The sequence below is a fragment of the Buceros rhinoceros genome, unplaced genomic scaffold (assembly GCF_000710305.1).
Source record: "Buceros rhinoceros silvestris isolate BGI_N320 unplaced genomic scaffold, ASM71030v1 scaffold12430, whole genome shotgun sequence".
Classification (NCBI taxonomy): Eukaryota; Metazoa; Chordata; class Aves; order Bucerotiformes; family Bucerotidae; genus Buceros; species Buceros rhinoceros.
In genome coordinates, this window is record NW_010390227.1 from 21,192 (window position 1) to 41,282 (window position 20,091).

The 20,091-nt window shown below is 37.5% G+C and overlaps 1 protein-coding gene across 1 annotated transcript; it reads right to left on the minus strand.

The window, feature by feature from the left end:
• Positions 1-324: 324 nt before the first annotated feature.
• Positions 325-19,604, minus strand: CCDC172 (coiled-coil domain containing 172). The gene is made up of 8 exons (XM_010137008.1): positions 19,520-19,604; positions 19,186-19,271; positions 15,618-15,734; positions 13,992-14,157; positions 11,928-12,029; positions 11,215-11,317; positions 1,204-1,291; positions 325-357 (listed from the first exon to the last, which is right to left on the minus strand). The coding sequence occupies exons 1-8, from the start codon at positions 19,602-19,604 to the stop codon at positions 325-327; spliced, it is 780 nt and encodes a 259-aa protein (XP_010135310.1).
• Positions 19,605-20,091: the final 487 nt, after the last annotated feature.

Here is a 20,091-nt window from a genome sequence, read left to right on the forward strand (position 1 = left end):
TTATTTACTCCTCAAAAATAGTACATAGAGAATGGAGCTAGTAATATAGGAACTCAGCTGCATGTCTAGTGGACTATGTACTGTCCAATCATGGGCAACAAAGAGGAAACTAAGGATGGGTAACTGTTGCACTTAAGGACAAAACACAAAACCGTCACCATTTTTAAATGAATAAAACTTTATTTTAACAAAAAGTAAAGGTAGATACAAACTGTGGCTTAATTAAATGAAAAAATAGAAGAAAACATGATAAAACCTGAATAAAATGGTTTTAAAATACTTGAAGACTGACTTCTATGACACTCTGTATCATATGCCACATATTCACTTGTCTGAAGACTTTTTTTGTGATAGATTCTGGAAAAGAGAAAGAATTGAGTTCTAGAAAACGAAATCTAATAAATTTAGTGTGTTCTTTACAGAGTAGTTGTTAAACATTAATCTGGTTTTTTTTGTTTCTGAACTTTGAGAAGCATGATAAAATTAACAGATAAAGTACAAGTAAGTTACATTCCTCCAACAGAAACTTGAAATGGATCAAAAAAGTGAGTAACACACGTTTCCTATGACTGATATTCTCCTCTTGATGCTAGTAGCAGGTGCATCTCCACACAGCGCGATCAGGGGCTCTGAAATCAACCTTTTAAACCCCTTTATTTCCAAAAATGTGACCTTAAAATTTTTTTTCCTTGTATTGTTACACAGACTGTCAATTAAGAAATTTGCAGTTGGGATTGACAGTTAGAGAAAAAATACACATTAATAAGTTTTTGTAAGTAATTTGTGAGTGAACAAAATAAAATATTACTTAAAAGGACGCTATCACAGTCCTATTTCTCCATATTCCCATCTTCCATTTAACTGACAGCTGGAGATGAAGATTAATTTATCTCCTAAATGCGTAATCTTTAGCAGCTTTCAGGAAGTTAATGATTAGTAGTAGTCCCCCAAAAGGTCTGTCTTGTGCTAGAAACATGCCTTAATTCTTTTCCGTGCTTTGCTTTTCTGTGAGAAATATTCCTGGGCATTTCAAAATAACAGGCTGAAATAAATGAGAGTCAGAGAGCACGTGCAACGCGACTATGTTTGGCTGTGTACATAGTAGAAAAACCTGCTTATCTAAGCCCTCTGCTAATCATCTTAAATTACACCTTTAAAACTAAAATTACGAAACACTTAAAATACATAACGAAAATATCATACCATTTGCAGGATTTCAATTTCTGTTCGAAGGGTCTCACAGATACTTTCCCAATCATCATCTTTGCAATTTTCCAATTCTTTCTTAAGCCTGTGTTCAAAACCAAATAAACTTTTGGATCAGAAAACTGTTGCTTGGGTAACTGGTTTTTTTCAGCTTTGGTCTTAATCATCAGTTTGATTTATGTGAGAAATGCCTCATGGATCTATTTGCATGATCAGTACTTAAGTTTGTTAGTTTTGTAATTTTAAGTCTGATACACTGATCTGCCGCAATGTTGTTGGGTCTCGTTCAGCACTGGCAGGTGCGATGGCAATGTGAGGAACTTTGGAGAATGACATACGGGGTTTTTACGAAGTATATCTTGACTTTGTTAGACAAATTTCTGGACTGTGCTGTTTTCATAAACCATGAAAGATCTATGGCCTCATTAGTCATCATTTTCCTTATTTAAACATGTGGATTTGAATGTCGATACTTAGGAAGTACCATATGTCACTGTTCTTACTTTCTCTGGGTATCTACTCATAGCTGCTGGTGGAGACAAACTGTTGGACTGGATGGGTCCACTGCCTGACCCTGTGCAGCCGTTCCTGGACATTCATTGCTCCATACCTCTCCCTTGCTGTTACTGCTGTTCTCTCCCCACTGCTCCTATCATTCTTCAGTGCCTACTGACTGTAACCCAACTCTCTCAGGCAGGAATTCTCCAACTTTTCTACAATAAGGACTAATTTTAATACAGCAATTTTTCCATTTAAAAGAGCATTTAGTCCTGCTAAAAGGAGACACATCAACTTTGCACATCGATGACTATAGTGGTTTAAATTAATAACTGGTAGGCTGGGAGAAATCTATGCCAGAGTTTTTAGGACTCTGGTGAATACAAGGTGATGAGATTATACTGAGTCTTTCCATGGCTGTCATAAGAAAAGCATAACAAGGAAGCTGGAGTTGCTTACCCTTCACACAGTTTCAGCAAACAATGTGAATATTCTGAGACATACAGACTGACTGAAGAAAAAAAAGGAGGAAAAGTACTCTGCTTCTCATTAAATAGCTAAACTGATGCTTCAAACCAGGACCTTGTTTCTTCTGAAGAGAAGGTAGCAACTATTTTTCAGCCATCTTTCTTTTTATGTACTATAATAGGGAATAATTATTTAAACTTATTTTATAGAACAAATTATTTAACCTTATTATATTAATTAACCCTATTATAAAGGACAGCCCTTTAGCTGTTCCACTGCAGATAGGATTTGTTTTCTACACAAGAAAATGACTGTATTAAAAGTAAAGGGTATAGCTTCACATGTGAGGATTAGTTTAGTCAGGATGTGGCAGTAGAATAGTAGCATAAGACTGGACCATAAGCTAATTTTGCTGTTCCTATGGAAAATGTAAATATCTTACCATCAATATGGAAACACCCTGAGCTCTATGTGCTTGTATTTCAAAGGGGTAGATCTCTTTCAGGAATATTTCTCCGACATTCATAACACATACAAGTGTTCAAACAAAAAGAAAATTTGACCTACACTTTAAGAAATGAAATATTCAGCGTACTGTCATACAGTACTACTTTACAGATGACTTTGAGAGAAGTTCATTTCAGGGTCTAAGATCAGCTTCTGAACTTGATTAAATCAGCTTAACTTCAGTGCCTTGCCTCCTCAATTTTATTTCCTCTGTTCTCTGTTAATGTGGTATTAGAACCCCTGATTTGTTTAAGAGAAACCAAAGCCCTACTTTGCCTAATTTACTTTAGGAAAAGACGTAGTCCATAAATCTAGAGAAAACGCTCTCTTATTGTCTTTCACATTGTAAAATTGATGCATGGTCCGTTTGCTAGTTGTCAGCTAAGAACGATACCAGTCTGCATGAGGTGTACACTAAGGCAGAACAACCAGAAGATAAGCAGTAAGAATTGCTTATCTGTGTCTTGGGATAGTGAATTAAACACTATTGATGACATACTTTGAAACTGTGACATTTTGCATGCAGATTTTAAAATTTTGCTTAAAATATTTTATAAAACTTTGAAACGGGGTGACAGCACAACTCCTTACATAGCATGCGGTAGTGGCGATAAGACATTCATTCAAATCTGGTGTTTAATTTTTACATTAATCAATTGATTCTGCTTTCAGGTCTTCCTTCTTTCTTATTTAGAAGCTAGATAACTACAGTATGTGCCAGGAATATTATACTCGCAAAACAAGGCCTGTCTGTTAGGTTACTGTCTTCACTATTAATGCACGGGAGATGCCTGAGTTACTGAATAAATGATGAAGTTTTACCAGAAGGAATGTGAGACAATGGACCTACTAAAAAAAAAATCTTAACCTGGAAGCAGATTTGGTTTTTTCATTTTACATTTAAGATAAGCAGGATATTCATATTTGTCTTTCTACAATCAGACTGAATGTGCAAAGCAATTATTCATGAAATTGTATTGTCTAGATGGAGGACAGGTTTTCTGACACCTTTGGTAATGGAAAGAGATGTACCTTTTGCCAGAATGAGGATTAATATGACAATTATACCTCCCTTATGAGTATGATCAAAAGGAAATCTCTTTAAAAAATAATCTGAAAAATCACATTAGCATTTGGCTCTCCACGTCCTTTGCTTTTGTTTTATTCTAGCATTTTGGTCTCCTTGATGACAATAAAATTTATTTTAAAAAAAGTCATTGCGCTGAATTAACAGTGTATCAGTAGGTTGTGGCATCACAGTTAATGAGCCCGGATGAATAACTGGAGCTGAAATGGCACATTTGTGAAAGGAGGTTTGACTAGTCCTTTGAAAAACATTGAAGATAAATAGCGATAGCAAAATCTAGCCTTAAATCAAGTAGGTGGGACAACAGCATCAGCATTTATTTGGATGTTAGCTTGCCCTAGACTGAGCTCTGCTATCAGTGGTCCATTTCCATTACTCTTGAATGCCAGAAGTGACAAAGAGATGAAAAAGGAGGGGATCACTGAATATGATCGATTTTGCACCTTTGAAAGGTGCACAGCCATTAAATGTCATTGGCATTTGTGGCTGATACGCACTCTTCTTGAATTTCAGCTGTATATGCAAGAGGCAAATAGAAAAAATAATTGTGAAATCAATACATGCTGGTATTATGAATTGAGCTGTGATGAAAATAATGTTATTGTCAAACAGGTTTCTCTGAAAATCATCCACAAATTACTGGATTAAGACTTCAGTAGACCCAACTTGCATTCCAAGAGTAATTTTATATAAAGACGTCTCGAACAAGAAATAGTTTGTGTAGAAGGAAGGGTGAATATGTATTTTTAGAGACTGTTTTTTCAATGTGGGGATAAAAGACTCCATGTGGTAATTACTGGAGTTGCAGGAACAGACTGTGTCTTGGTTATGTTATGCTGAGACACATAACAATTTTTTTTCTTTTCCTTCTTTCTTTTTTTTCTTTCATTTATGACAACCAGTTTAATTTTTAACCATAAACACAAGGGAAAACATCAGAGTGTAACAGAATCACTCTAATACCACTAGAGTGCAAACGGAACTGCTTGACACTGATAAATAGGTGGCGTAGAATTTCTGGTACAAAACAAAGTTTCCTAAGAAGTTATACGTAAACTTGAGAGTAAGTATGTTGTTTTTTCCGAATTTTATTACGAAAGTCAGGAGAAACATTTATCAAGATTTTAAGACTTTATTGAGTCTGAGAAAAATTACAGAAGACTTTGGCTTATCGTGTCAAGCCAAAGTAGAGCTAATGCATTGAGGTCATCCAGTCTCAGTTCAGTACTGGGACTAATTCAATGTGTATGTTTCTATAGTGAGAGCAAGATTTTTCTGGGTATTTACGATTTGCTGACACTGCTAAACAGAAAATGCTATTGATACAGCTGGAGAAGTCAATAATCTTCAGACTATTATCAATTGATTGAGGAAGGGAGAAAACGAGTCCTAAACGGAATTCAGTATGTCAAAACATATGCACTTGAGTTGAACAAATAAATTATAGAAGTATGTGCTTGATGGAGCAGAAATAGAACAAAAATTAAGGAAGTGATCTAGCAGTAATAATAAATGCTAGAAGAAGATGAAACGTGAAATTGAGCAGGGTACTAGGCTACATAACAATGGGAATTAAATGTAAATTAAAATAAATAGAAACACCTTGAGTAAAACAAGAAAATTTCAGCTTTTACTGCTCTGGATCAAATGCTGATTGTAAAATACGTAATTATCATTGATTAAAGCTTGTATTTTGTGAATGATATCAGGTCTTGATTTTTTTTTTTTTTTCTTTCTAGGTCTTGAAAAGTGGAGGGGGCTTGGCTTTTGAGTTGTTTTTTTTTTTTTTAATTTTAAATTGTGCAGGCAGCAAACCAAAGTTATAGACTGTTTTCTATCGTACAGGGTAAATTAGATCTCAGTCGAGATGTATTAATACGGCCACTGTATTGCTGAAATTAGTAGCTCTCTACTGTACCACTTTGCTTCATGTGAACTATGTAGTTTTCTCAGAGCTAGAAAGGATCTCTTCTGCATCATGGGCTCTCCATTCTCTGCTCATCTCCAGGCTGAAAGCATCTTTTGAGAAAAGTAGGTGAGAGATATGTATGCATGCAGTATGCTCGCAGCTTCTGGTTTTTATTGGAAATACCTCTTGCTTTTGTCTTTTTCACAGCTATATTTAATTTTTATGTTTATGGTTGTCTTTTGATTACATAGTATGCTCAGGCTTCTCCTTTGCTTCCAGATACATATTATTGATGTCCTCAGTTGTGTACAAGCACATAAACCTGTACTGGATATAATTACATTCCTGCAGTCTACAAGGTCTAGAGTTTTTCAGTTGTTTTACACGATGATCTTAAAACGCTTTCTGTACCAACGTCAGTATTTTAAACATTAAGCAAGACCAGATGTGATGACTGTAGTTACCTTCTTCCAGAACCAAAATTGATTTTTTCAGACCTATTCTGTTGTTACTACTAGTCATTTCCTTTCTCACTTAAAATTTTAATATGTCTCCCCTGGGTTAAGGAGTACTTTCCCATGCAGGATAACATCAAATACTTTACAAATGTCTGGATTGATGACATTTGCATTTTCCTTGTCTAACCAATCAGTTGTTTTATCTAAGAAATGTATCATTAGTCAGATTTTATCTACTTTGTGTAACTCCATTTATAATGGAAACCTATCTAAATATAATTCAGATTATACTAGTTCCACTGGGCACTGCTATGAAAAAGAAAACTTAAAAAATCAAAGAGGGGATTGTAATTAAAAAACTCATTTTGAACCATATATATTACTCCAGAAATTTCTATTTTCTGATTATAAATTTTAACATAAAATTAAATTCCAAATTTATTTTTCTCTTTAAACCACCAGAACCACTTATGGCCTTAGGTAGTCTGCTGAACATTTGTTCAGCCCTAGTGAACATATTTCCTGTATGGTTTGTTTGAAAGAAAACATCACTTTTCCTTCCTAATTTTGGTTTAGGGTTTCTTTTTCTGTATTATGAAATGTAAGAAGCAATACTATATTTTTAGGAATTAAACAAGTATACAAAGCCTTGGACTATTTACAAAGCAAGCTGACTTCATGCATTTCCCTTCTGCTACTGCTTTTCTCAAATAGAACATAAATTCATGTTCCAGAGAAACATTTTATCCTTTGTCTACCTTTAAAACAGTGTGAAAAATATAATTTTTAGGTAGAAACTGTCTGTTCTTAGTCTAAATAAACTTTAATTAAAATTATTTCTAGGTTGCTTTACTTAAGGCAACCCATAAATTCAAAATTAAAATGTGACAGAAGATAAATAATTAATATAGTAAGTAATTACAATGAATATAATAGCGAAATGACACAGCTAGGAATTTACTGGTATCAGTTAGGCTCGGCTTGACTCCTGTATTGCTCCACTTAAGTGATGCTGCTTGCTGCCTGCCAGGGAAATGTGACTCAAGAGAACTGATGCCAAAGTTCTTTCCTATTGTTTTGTGTTTAGGTTTGGCACTGGCAGAACAGATGATGAAAGTTAGGCTTTTGATTTTAATTGCAGATTTTTTCTTAAAAAAAAAAAAAAGGCCTCTCTTTCCTTAACTAGTTGTTTGAATTTTGCACCTGTTTCATGAGACTTACAATTTCCAGGGTGCCTGGAAGAGGATATAGCTGAGGAAGAGGTTATAGTGTCTTACTCATAACTATATCTGTACTAAACATTCAAATATTGGTCAGCTTTGCCCTGTGTTTTCCTGTTTTTTCGGATGTGTTTTAGAAGCAGCATGTAACTGCAGCATCAACAGCTGTTGGAATTACCAATGGGAGCTTCTCATCACCCTTTTGTAGTTTCCTGATGGATTTCATGAAACTGCAGACATGGTATAAGGCAGTTTTCTCAGATCAAAGATGAATTGCTGTAATTTGAATTAGCTGGCTACGCTCTTCAGCTGAAATGCAATTTACCTGAAGATATGTACTTAATTGTAATGAAGATTCTTGCCTTGCCAGCTACTTCTGATATTGATTTTTAAGCTGGGACTGGGTATGTGATACAGTAACAGACTTACAGGGTGATCTGGGAATTACATATATCAGGTTATTGATGGTGACTGTCTCTCATGTTTGCTCTAAGGAGGCATTAAAAACATTGGTATTTTTACCATTTAAAGGGTGGTGTGGTTTCCTGCTCTGGAAAAAAAAAAAAAAAAAGATTCTCAGTAAAATTCTATTTTTGTAACAGATTCAGTATAGGGGAAAAAAAAGCTGATCTTATCAGGCTAAAAAGAGTCGATTTTCAAATACAGAAGGTTCAATTGCATTGATTTTAACATGACCAAAAGTGACTCCTGTTAAGATATACAGATATACACTAGTGTAGGCAAGATTGCATTAATTGGCACTTTGGCTGCTGAGGGTCCTTTGCAAGTGCCAAAGGAGCTCCAAGACTACCAGAAATTCTTCCTGGCTCACCCCATGCGTCTGGTACTATAGTTTTTCTCACTGACAGGGCATGATTTCTTCTTTATTCTCTGATTCCCTTCAGAGGGAGCCACCGCAGTGGACAGGACAGCTCCCTCAAGGATCTGGTGCAGGGGGACTACTGGCATGGACTGCATCAGCATGTGCTCTGCTGCAGCAGCTGTGGTCCCTTGAGGGACCCCCACTGCTGTGGCACGTCACAGGGCGTGCAACACCCTGTGATGCTAGGTATGGTCATTTTGAGCCTGCGCTCTGCTGGACGTGACTCCTATAGGTATTGCATGTATTTTGAATGGAAAGCATATGTATATGCATGACATTAATGCCACAGAGACACTACAAAGGGACCAGAGCAGATGTGATCTCATAGGCAGCGTGAAGATGACTGGTTTGTTGCAGACAATGCTGCCTCTCAGCAGTGCAGGCACAAGCCAGGGCCCATGTACTATCAATGGGCTGCACTATCCACAGTGATAATTGGTTCATGGGATAATTCAGACTGGAAGAGATGACAGGAGGTCATCTAGCATAATGTCCTTCTCAAAACAGGGTCAGCTACCAGGTCAGACTAGGTTACTCAGGCCAAGTCTGAAAACCTTCAGGGATGAAAACTACGCAACCTCTCGGGCAACCTTGTCCTTTGCTATACTTTCCTCATGATAAAAAAGTTTCTTCGTGAATTAATTCCAAACTCCTCTTGTTTCAAATTCTGCTTTTTGCCTTTTGTTCTTCCACTGTGCAGCCTTGTTCAGATCCTGTCTTCAGTTTCTTGATGTAGGTACTGGGGGGCGATCAGACACCTTCAGGGGGACTATTTATAGCATATAATACTTTAAATTCCCTTCCATTCTCTCAATTCAGTAGTCCAAACCAAGAGGTGATGAGTAGCTTTTGTTTAAAAATAATTTAAATTTTTAAAAATTGATAGAGCTGTATAAGGCTGATAAGGCTTGGGATAATTCTAAATAGTACAACACTATGACCTGCGGAAGCAGACACATGAACAAATGAGGATGGCCTGCTTGGCAGGTCAATCAGTGCTGTCGCAGAAGTACAGCGACATAGCTACGCTGCTTCTGGCATCCAAGTTAACTTAGTCAGGGCTATCTTCCTCTACAAAGCATTGAGGTTTTCTGATCAAAAGCATGTGCAAGGTAAACCTATGATTTAGGCAAATCTCTCCTAAATTTTGTCAGTATCTGAAATGAAAACATATTTCAATGTAAAGAAAATGTCTTCAATATATTATTACACCTCAAGGAGTGCTTGCTTTTTATGATACTAGTAATAGCAGTAGGAGCACTTTATATTTTGTACTAGATGCAATTATCAAATAATGTAAACTTATCTGGCCATAAAATGAGGCATTTTATGAAAAACAAAAATAATCTCAGCATCCTTCTTGCATTGGTTGCAAATGATACTTGCTGGGTTTGTAGTTAATAAAATTTAATATGCTTTATCCACTGTTGTCTTTTCTACCCAGATAAAACTGAAGTATCATTCCAGAGAGCTGTGAGTTAATTTCACTCTGTAGACAGACAGACATACCTGGATTTGAATGATTTGCTGAGGATCTAACAATCAGTGGCAGTACTGGGGATTAGTAAGATAATGTTTGCTACTTGTGTACCTTATACAAAGGAAACCTGTTACTGAAAACTAATTACACCAATTTGAATATTAAGCGGCATCATGGCGGTAAACTATTCCAAGGGAAGTACGTTATTTAGGAGGAAGTTGACAGCCTCATGTATCAAAAAACTAATATATCACGATGGAATGAATAATGTAGAAGAGTGAATTATAACATGCTGTCTTAGAGAATTGCTGCTGTTATTATTATTTACACCATTGTCTTCTATGTATATGTTGAATACAAAGTTTTCGCTACTCTATGCAGAATTGTGAGCTAATTAATTTTTATGCTGAGGGAATTCTGGCCACATCTCAACAGCATGTAAAGGTTGAAAACAGGTAGTAATAGGGATGATATATCATTTTCTTTCAAAACCCGGTATTCAGCAAAAAATGGGCCATTACCAAATCGTCTTTCAGAAAAATGCTCAGGGTTCTTTGCAAGAGTTCATTTTTCCATAGAAGCTTTCAGGAAAAAAAATACTATATTAATTAATTCTTATCAAAACCAGGAAAACAACCTGTGATGGTGACAAAAGTTCTGTTTTCCCTAACAATTTATGGTAGAGAGTATTTTGGACCAGCTTTTCTAGGAGGAGTTCCTTTGCATTGTCTATTAAACATTTTTAAACATCCACAGGCACATTCATCTGGAACATCATAAAACAGGAAAAAGACGGTTATGGGGCTTTCTCCATGGGAATATTTTTTTCCATGAAAAAAATTGGACTATGTTCTGTACAGTGAAAACATAAATGTCACTGTTAAGCAATGAGCCATTACCACTCAGATCCTGGGAAGCAGTATTCACTATTAAGAGAGAGCGTGCAAAGTCTTCTGTCTTGGTTAAATTTTCAGATTTTTGTTCTAAACTGGCTTAATTAGAAGCCAAACTAGAAACTGATGGTAGAGACCATAAAAACCCAAATCTACATTTGGCAGCTTCAGTACGAGGCCCACCTGACCCAAGGAGGTTACTGTGGCCAATCCATTCCACTGCAATCAGGCACTGGGGAAGGTTGTACAGGCAGACAGCAGAAGCACGTACAGCACTGGGTAGTTCATCAGTCCCCTGTGTGCCACCACTATTTTTACAAAAACTTCAGCACTGGCCTTCCACCCAAGGAGCACTCTTTTGCTCCTCCTCCAAGTTTGACTGACTTGCTTGAAAACACTTCCAGTTTTTTGTTCATTGGAATTCGCATGTAAGGGTGAAAGGCTGTGATAAACAGCAGGGATTTGTGTTCTGTAATAAAAATGAATCAATATTCTGATTTCAAAGGAATATTGTACATGAAAGTTAAAATAGTCATTGTGAAATGGACTGGTCTGCAGTTAGACCTAAAATTAAATTCAGGAACTTATCAACATGAGACTCTTACCTTAAACATTCAGGATCAGTCTGAGGCTTTTCAGTGACTCGGACTTTTTCTGCTTCTAAATCTTTTGTCTTTCTTTCAGCCTCCCTGATTACTTTCTCGAGGTCTAAACGCAAAATAACAGTTACCTCATAAATATATCTCAACCATCCATATTCAAAGACTTCCTACATTTTCTAGGTTTATCTTTTCTAATATTTCTTTGTGAAAGTCTTGTAGGGTAAAGGCATCCAAATAAAGAACATGAATTATTTTATCAGTGTCATTGGCATGCATATTGCAATCTTCCAGAATATTTTGTTCCTTTCCCCAAACCATTTACGACCATGTTTACAGCCTATCTTTCTTAGCTCTCTTACTGTGGCATGTTATTGACACACACGTAAAATAGTTACCAAACCACTTCTGGAACATGCTTTTCTAATTCAGTATTAATGTTTATTTTAAATTCACTTGGAAGTTCTTCATTTAATTATATGACTTACCAGCAGGTAATCTATAGATCTTGGTATTACCGACATTTAAAATAAATAGTACTGAAATCTGTCATATTTGTCACAAACATGTTTAAAATCAATGTATTACATACTGCGAAAATATATTAAAATGTTGTTTCTATGATTACTTTGTCTTGAGAAAAATAACTTGACAGAAAAGATTTTTCAGAAGCATTTGTCCGGCCACAAATAATCATCACAAGTGATTATCAGGCACACCTTTGAGTTCACTTTGGAGAGTAAATAAATCCTCCTTTAATTCATTCTTCTGCAGCTGGAGTGCACTTAACTGAACATTTTTATGTTCCATTGACTCCATTTCTAAGAAAAAAATATATTTTAAATTAAAATGCATTGCAGTTTTAGTCTTCATGATACAATCTTAAATATTCTTGACTTCTACCATCTTCAGCTAGTCAAAAAGAGCCTTAAATATAAAACTAAAATCAACTAAAAGAATTTGTATAAAACCCACTTCAGAGGAAATTATGGCACATAATGTAATCCTAACTATGAAAGAGAACTTTTTTTAATATTATTAAGAATTTTGACATATTTGGTTGACTGGGCATAAAAAGAACATTTTGCTTGAACATTTTTCAGCTATAAAAGAAGACGACTTACTGAATAGGTGGGAAACAGGCAACTCTCAGCATGACTGAAAAAAACCTTATTTTGTTTAGTGCTATGGACATTTGAACTTGACCATTTACAGCATCTGGAATTAATTGTGATTGTTTCCCTGACAATTGGGGGTCTTCACATAATTTCCTTGTTATGAGTTACTTAAACTTTTCTCTTTAGTGTTGTCAGTGTGCTCAGGACTGTAGCAGACAGAAAGACAAGCTGTACCTCAAAAGTGCAATTTAAAAGGATGGAATCAAGAGAGAAACTGAACCTAGAGAGGACTGTTAGCTGCCTTTCATGTCCTACTGATCATTTGACTGCTCAGATCTGCCTGAATATATAAAAATTAATCATTAAAAGTAACAGGTGCCACTAAACACAGACTTTTTCAGTTGTAGATCAGAGCCACAGGAAATACAAGAAAGAAGGTGCCACCACATATGAACCCAAATGGATAGCCACATTTCAGTAACTTTACACCACATATTAGGAACTCAGAGTGCTGGCACATGATGAACCAGAATCATGAGGCTGGAAAGGACTTTGCGGGATCACCTACTGCATTCCTTCTCAGGAAGGCAGGATCAGCTGTACCTCTGTCATTTCTGACTGCTGCTTGTGTACCCTGTTTTTAAAGACCCTTAGTAATGGAGACTCCTAACTCCTTTGGTTACAGATCTCCTAAGGCAGAGTGTTTCAGACATTCGCTGTTCTTAGAAGCATTTCTAAACAGCCAGCCAGATCCTCCCTTATTGTAGTTTACACTTGTTACTTTTCATTCAGTTCACTATGGGTATGGAGAACAGATTAATTTCCTTTTTACAGAACCCTTTCACTATTTGAAGATCGATAGCCATCTTCCATCATAGGTTAAATAGCCCCAATTCTGTAATTTTTCTCCTTCTCATGTTCTCCAAATCTCAAATTGCTCTCAGTGTTCCCATGTGGATTCTCTCCAGCTGGTCCATATTTTTTCTTAAGGTGTAATATCCAAACTTTGATGCACAGAACTCCAGCTAAGTGCTTTACTGCCCTAAATAGAGTGAAGGATTATTTTGCATGTCTTAGAGGTCAGAATTATGTTTATGTCTCAGTATGGTGTTGACATTCTGATGTCATTGACTCATGTTCAGCTTGTGATCCATGATGACTCCCATTTCCTTGCTGAAGAATTGCTTTTCAGCCTGACTCTGTTTTGAGAAATCACATATTCTGTATCTTAACTCAAAGATACAGTTATATTGTGGCAGTAAAAGACCAGTCCTATAAGACATCTGTGCATATCATTCTTTTGAAGTTAAAGGAATTTATGTAGCTCAACTGTAGATGATCATAATCAGTGCAAAATATAGCACGCTATGTAAGCCAGTGCACTTCTGTGCTGGTTGGCATCAGACATGGGAGCCACTTTGGCAGCTCTGCTTCTTCTCCTCGTGGTGCTCGTAGTCAGAAACGATTGAAAAGGTCAGGGAACAGAAGAGGCTTTAATTATGCTGGTGTAACGTAGTATGTTAGACCACACTCAGCTTAATGCTGAGAGGAAGTTCCAGACAGCAAGGGAATGGAATTAAATTTATTGTTTTGCACAGCTCTGTTTTACTGATTTGTATTCAGTCTCTGGTAATCCAAGGTAAAATAGTCTGATATAAGACTTACCATTTTTCAACAAAGCTGCTTCATTCTCCAAATCATTTAATTCAGCCTTGACTTTTTTTTTAAGCAGAAGATCCCTATTACTTGTTAGTCCATACTCATTGTTAAACTCGGCTAATTCTCTAGTGAAATTATCTTCCTCTTCAGTAATTTTTCTCTTTGCATCTGTCTGAAAAAAAGAAAGGGAAAATTGAACATTCAGATTAAAAAAAGAGAAAGGCTTTGTTAAACTAGGCAGACTGAAACACACTGTTGTTGTTTATTCTCAGATTTGTAGTATAAATGTAGCATGATGTAGGTAAACACCTTTCCTGACATGAGAACGTGAAAATGATCTACAGCTCCATCATTTTATCTGGTGTTTTAACATCTTTTTTCCCCGAAAAGTTGAAGGATATATTACTAATAAAACATTTTTAAAATATGTGCTTTATGTTACTGACTTGTACCACCAGTTTTTCAGTTCAACCCTTTTCTGAAATAAGTAGAAAGTTGTTTAAAGTCAGTAACATACTATGGCCACTCTTTTTGGTTTTTTAGATTGTTACTAAGTGAAATATAGGTGTTGTTTATCCCTGTGCAGAATGCAGACTTTATCTCCCTCGGTGACAACTAAGAAAGCTATAGTTGAAAAGCAGTCACTGTTTCATTTTCTGGAAAAAATATTCTAAAGAGAAAGGCACTATTAAATTCAATTTAAAAAATCCTTACTGATTTAAGTAAAGCGAAATGACCCCTATATGCAGGAAGAAAGAAATTATAACATATATCAAACTTGACTGGTTACAATTTAAAGAAACTTCACACTTCTTCAAAGGACATTTAGCTTTTATTATTTATAGCTAAATTAGTTTTCTATTTTACTTAGAATATTTAGTTTTCTTTCTTTCTTTGTATATTAAGGATTGGGAATACTTCGGATGCTGAAGAATTATTACCTAAAAGGATATCTGTCTAAAAATTTAGGGTTAATATTGGTGATTCATACTGAATGCTTAAAATTTAGCTCTACTCATTTAAAGTATAAATACATATGCAGAGCAGACTACTCATCTGTGGTGTTTCTTAATACCTACATCTCTGTGGTTCCACAATGAAGTAAGAGGAAGGCAATATTCTGGTTAGCACAAGAGAGACCTGAAAAGCTTGTTGTCTGTGTATGTCGCCAGTAGCCACATTTAAGAGGTGGCTAGGTGCGTCTAGCATCCAAGAGATTGTGTGCTGTGTTGGGATTCCTAAAACGTGGTGTTAGGCTCCCTGAGCTTTCCTTTTGATCTTTCTTAATATGTATTATTGTGGATGAAGCAGTCCTATTTAAGGTGAAACTTGCCTTGTTTTCTTTTACAAAGGAAATAATATGTCAGAATCAGAGTTCAGTCATACAATCGCGGACATTATGATATGAAGTCTGGCATGATAAACTGCAGCACACACTACCTTAGATCACGGTTTAAACTAAAAGTGGGAATTTACACTGTTAAGTATGCTAGAGTAAAAAAAAAAAACTAAACCGAAACCCCCCTGCTTTCCTGATTTGAAACATTACTTCTTCCATATTTTAAAATTTTAAAGCTGACTCCTCTCATACAGTAGAAAAGAGCTGTCTGAATACCGTAACTGGAAACATACAACGATTTTAAGAAGACTGCTTTTTTGATTAGTAAGTTCTGCTTTCTGTTTTTCTAAGCCGTCTTCACGCTTCTTCAGAATTTCTAAGTAGAACTGTTTTTTGGACAGATGCTGAACCTTCCAAGAGAAAAAAAAAAAAGGTTATAAAGTCAGGTTATTGTTTTATTGTGTCATATGCTTTGATATTGTACATAAGGATCTTGGTCCAGTTAAAACACAGCTGGCATAGTGGCTGGACCGTCTTCACGCTTCTTCAGAATTTCTAAGTAGAACTGTTTTTTGGACAGATGCTGAACCTTCCAAGAGAAAAAAAAAAAAAGGTTATAAAGTCAGGTTATTGTTTTATTGTGTCATATGCTTTGATATTGTACATAAGGATCTTGGTCCAGTTAAAACACAGCTGGCATAGTGGCTGGACTAGGAAAAGCAAAACTGCTCTTTTTTTCCTCTGAATAATCTTTCCATACACCACTAAGCTTTTGAAAAGTATCCATTCTCTAAAAGGCACATTTAGTGCTGGTCCATCTATCTAAAATGGCATTTTAAAGTCTGCAAATTTTAGGAAAAATTTTTGCAGGTTAAACGCAGGAAAAATATTGATTATGTGGGATCTTTTGTGCAACATAATACAGTGTTCTCCATCTAACTGTGTAAAGCTCACCTCATACCAAATCAGACAGCAGTATCAGGGGGAGAGGGGTCCAGCATCACTGTTTCGACTGAATGGGTGTATACATTATCATATCATATACATTATCAACCCTGCAATGCTATTATTGCGTCTGTGAAAGAGGGAGGGGAATGCTTGTATGTTTCTGAGCACAATTTCTGGGATTCTTCAGGGAAGTGCAATGGAAATTAGCTCACTGGTTATTATAAAGTTTGACCATAACGCCTCCAAGCCCCAAACTTCTATTTTGTATATAGTTTTATTTTTAGTTTTATTAACGCTAAACAGTTTAGAAGGGTATGCTGCTCAACCATTGCATTTTCAAAATTTGCTGAAAAGTTCTCAATTTTCCAGCACAACTATTGCATCATTGTCTAACCTAAGCAAAGACATGTGGTGGGAAAACTGTAACAGCAGATAAATAGGGAACAGCTAAGTGCTGAAGAGTCCTAAAGGACGAGAATCATTCATCTGACGAAGTGGAGAAAAGGAGGTCAAGAGAACAACTCAGACTGTAACACTAAGAACAATGAGCAGGGAATGGAAAGTTAACAGAATTGCCCACAGCCTGTAAAGGCACAGAGTAAGTATCAGGAAGTAAATCGCGTAATAGGCTGATACATGACTGACTGTGTGTGCAGAAGCAGAAAAGATGGAATAATAGTGATATTACAGAGGTAAAAAAGAAAAGATTGTAAAATAAAATAGTGTAGATTATTTTGGAGAGGGTGCATATGAGGAGCATCTGATCAAAAAGGAGGATGATAGTGGAATCAAATGCCCTATGACTAGAATGTGAGAGTTGAAAAGGAAATGACCAGATTTTTCCTTTATCCCTGGTATGTCTGGCATGCTAGGTGTCCAGAAAGTCAAGAATATTTATTTTACATATTAATTCGAAGATAGTCTTATACCACTGTATTTATATTACTGAACACAACCAGCTGCGGTGTAGTTTATTCATCTGTATGATGCCAACTTAATCTATGCATTTGCAACAGAATTTTTTGAAGAAATCATTGAGCCATGAAAAGCAAAACGCTGTAATTTGGGTTCTAATTACATGCTACCTGATTTTACAGAACAGAGGGAAAAAAACGGCATTTCCTAGGAATCTTTGATTGACCACAGGCAGTCTCTGTGAAACAGATGTCAAAACACTTTTGAACTCAGTCTCATCTGCCTGGTCAGGCATAAGGTGCTGTGCACGCACAGGCTTGGATATGTCTGCTTGTGAAGAAGTGCAGTTATTTGGTGCTGGATAAATTGAACAGCATTAGCTGAACAGAATTATTTATTATTATTTGAATTACATTAACTATTGTAGACATACGTAACATTAATTCTTGTACTGAAAAATAAACTACTTTAAATAATTTCAACGACTGTATAATCTTTAAACATAAATGCAGTCTGATTGAAATGCGTTTTCCCATTCCGCTTGTTTTCTGTGTAATTTTCTATCCATAAATAAATCAATGTCAGACTAAGCAAGTAAGTAAAACATATTTTTGTGGACATCAGTGAGAATATTATTAATCTTGGTGGGTAAAGCACATAAGATTTAACTAGGAATAGTTCTTCAGCTCTTCCCATTAGTTGTTTACAGTGATGGCTCTACTCTTGGGACCTTCTGTACCTACCACATAAACCTTGATTATAAATCACAACACATCAATAACAAATTAGTAGTATAAACATAAAATTGTGATGTTCATAAATAAATTAATGAGCATGACTACAAAGCAGTTTAGCTAACAAGCAACACCCAGATATAATCTGTGTTGGTTAAATATGTTACAATTTTATTTTGACCCCCCAGAGTGATGTTGATATTTATTATGTATATTATGCAGTCTTTTACAAAAGTCAGAAGAGCCTGATTTCAGAAGGATGACAAACATCCTCTAAATGTTTATTTTCGCAACGAGGTGAGGCAGTCCCTCCCGAAGGTTCTTGAAGATATCTAAGTGATAGGATACAACAGTTCTGACTACAAAGGAGGCTCCATGTGCTTTCCTGTTGTGCAGACACATTCTGCCAGCACAGACAGTTAAAGCACAGGGGATGATATTTAGACTTCATTTGCAGGCACAGGCAAGAATTGTAAATCGTTTGTAACCACAGGTATTAATGGTGAAAAGCTCTGCAGAACTGGAAGCTTAATCGGAAGATATGTCTGCAGGTTGGTTAAATAGAAAGCATAATGTCATCTTAAAAACACTAAACAGATTCAGAAACTTTCCTCTTATCTTCGGTGTCCCTAGAAAAACCCTTGGGCCTTGCTGAGCCCTAACAGTGAGCACAGGAAGATCTTTAGCAGTGACTCAAGATCCTGTAAAGAAATTACAGCGTGTATTTGCACAGATTTTCTGTGAAAGGCCTTTAACGAATGGCAGTGGGCAACAAAGGAATGGTTTCTGGGCCTCCGCAGGGAATTCCTAGAACAAGCTCCTGGACTGCGCAGAGAGGGCTGCTCACCCCGTCCCCAAGCAGCCGGAGTGCCCCGGCTGACGTCGGGTGTCTGTGTCTCATGAACAGGCTGCCCTGACGTGGCGGTCTGCTCCCTGCCAGGCCCTGCCTGCGGAGCAGGAGGGACTTTCCACGTGCTGTCTCCAGTTCTGCCAGGCTATGGAAGCATTACCTGGAAACGTTCCTACCCCCGAGGTGAGCGAGTCCCAGCCTGAGGGGTGAGGTGTGAGAGGGGAAGGACGTGGGCAGACCCTTGTTGTTCACTCCAGGAACGCAGGGTGTGAGTGTTCTCGGCGCTGTGTTATTTGGCAGGTGAAGCGCCGTCCTTGACAGCATTCACAAAAATCTGTTCCAGGAGGAGCAGGTCACGTATTTGTCAGTATAATGTATTCCATTACTATGTATACTATAAACATACCTGCTTACCTTAGTTTCTAATTTAACTTTTGCGGCGCTCAGCTCTTCTTTTGTTCGGTTAATCTTGTCATAACTTCTACTTATGTCAAATTTAGCTGCAACACGACAAAAGCCTGTTAGAATGTGTGCTCGGTTTGTAAATGCTGCGTCCTTACAAAAGCACGCTGTCGGCAAGAAGCAGCTATCCTGTCTGCTGGCCGAGCTCTCCCTGACAAAGGTCCCCTCACGACGGCGCGGCGTGGCGCGGCGCGGCCGCCCTGCTTTCTCCCCCGCGAAAGGGAGAAGCCCTTAAGCGCAGTCAGTGCTGCTGCCGCACCCACAGGATGGCGGCCCGCGGGCAGACCTTGTTGGATGAGGCTCCTCTTCTCCCTCGCCTGCTTCTCCGTGAACTGTATTTGCTGGAACAAGGCATCCAGGTTCCTGTTCATCTCTCGTGGAGCCTGCGGGCTCTCCGGGTCTCACTGTCTTGTGAGGTCTGGTTGATCAAAGCTGGGGTGCCCGGGAGGAAGGTGAGGCTGGGCCTGGCCGCAGCCCTTCCCTCAGGGCTCTGCCTCCCACCGGGCCTTGGCTCTGCCCTCTGGCCTTTGCCTCCCCCGGGGCTGCGGAAGAACCCCCAAACCACGGGGGAAACAACTGCGCTAGATGGGAGACGGCTGCGGAGGCAGAGGTGACAGAGCGGGACGTGCAGGCTGCGGGCAGTGGGGGGCAAGAGGGAACCTGGGGCAGAGGGAAACATGGATGGACGGCTGGGGGAGCCCACAAGGGAAACACGGGAGATGGAAACGAGCAGGCAGGGAAGCAGGAGGAAGAAAATATTTGGCTGATGCTCCAATCTTGTCAAACTTGTGCGTGTTTGTAACATTTTTTCTGACTCAGGGGCCAAGGAGTTCTGATCAAACAGCTCTGACTGTCTGT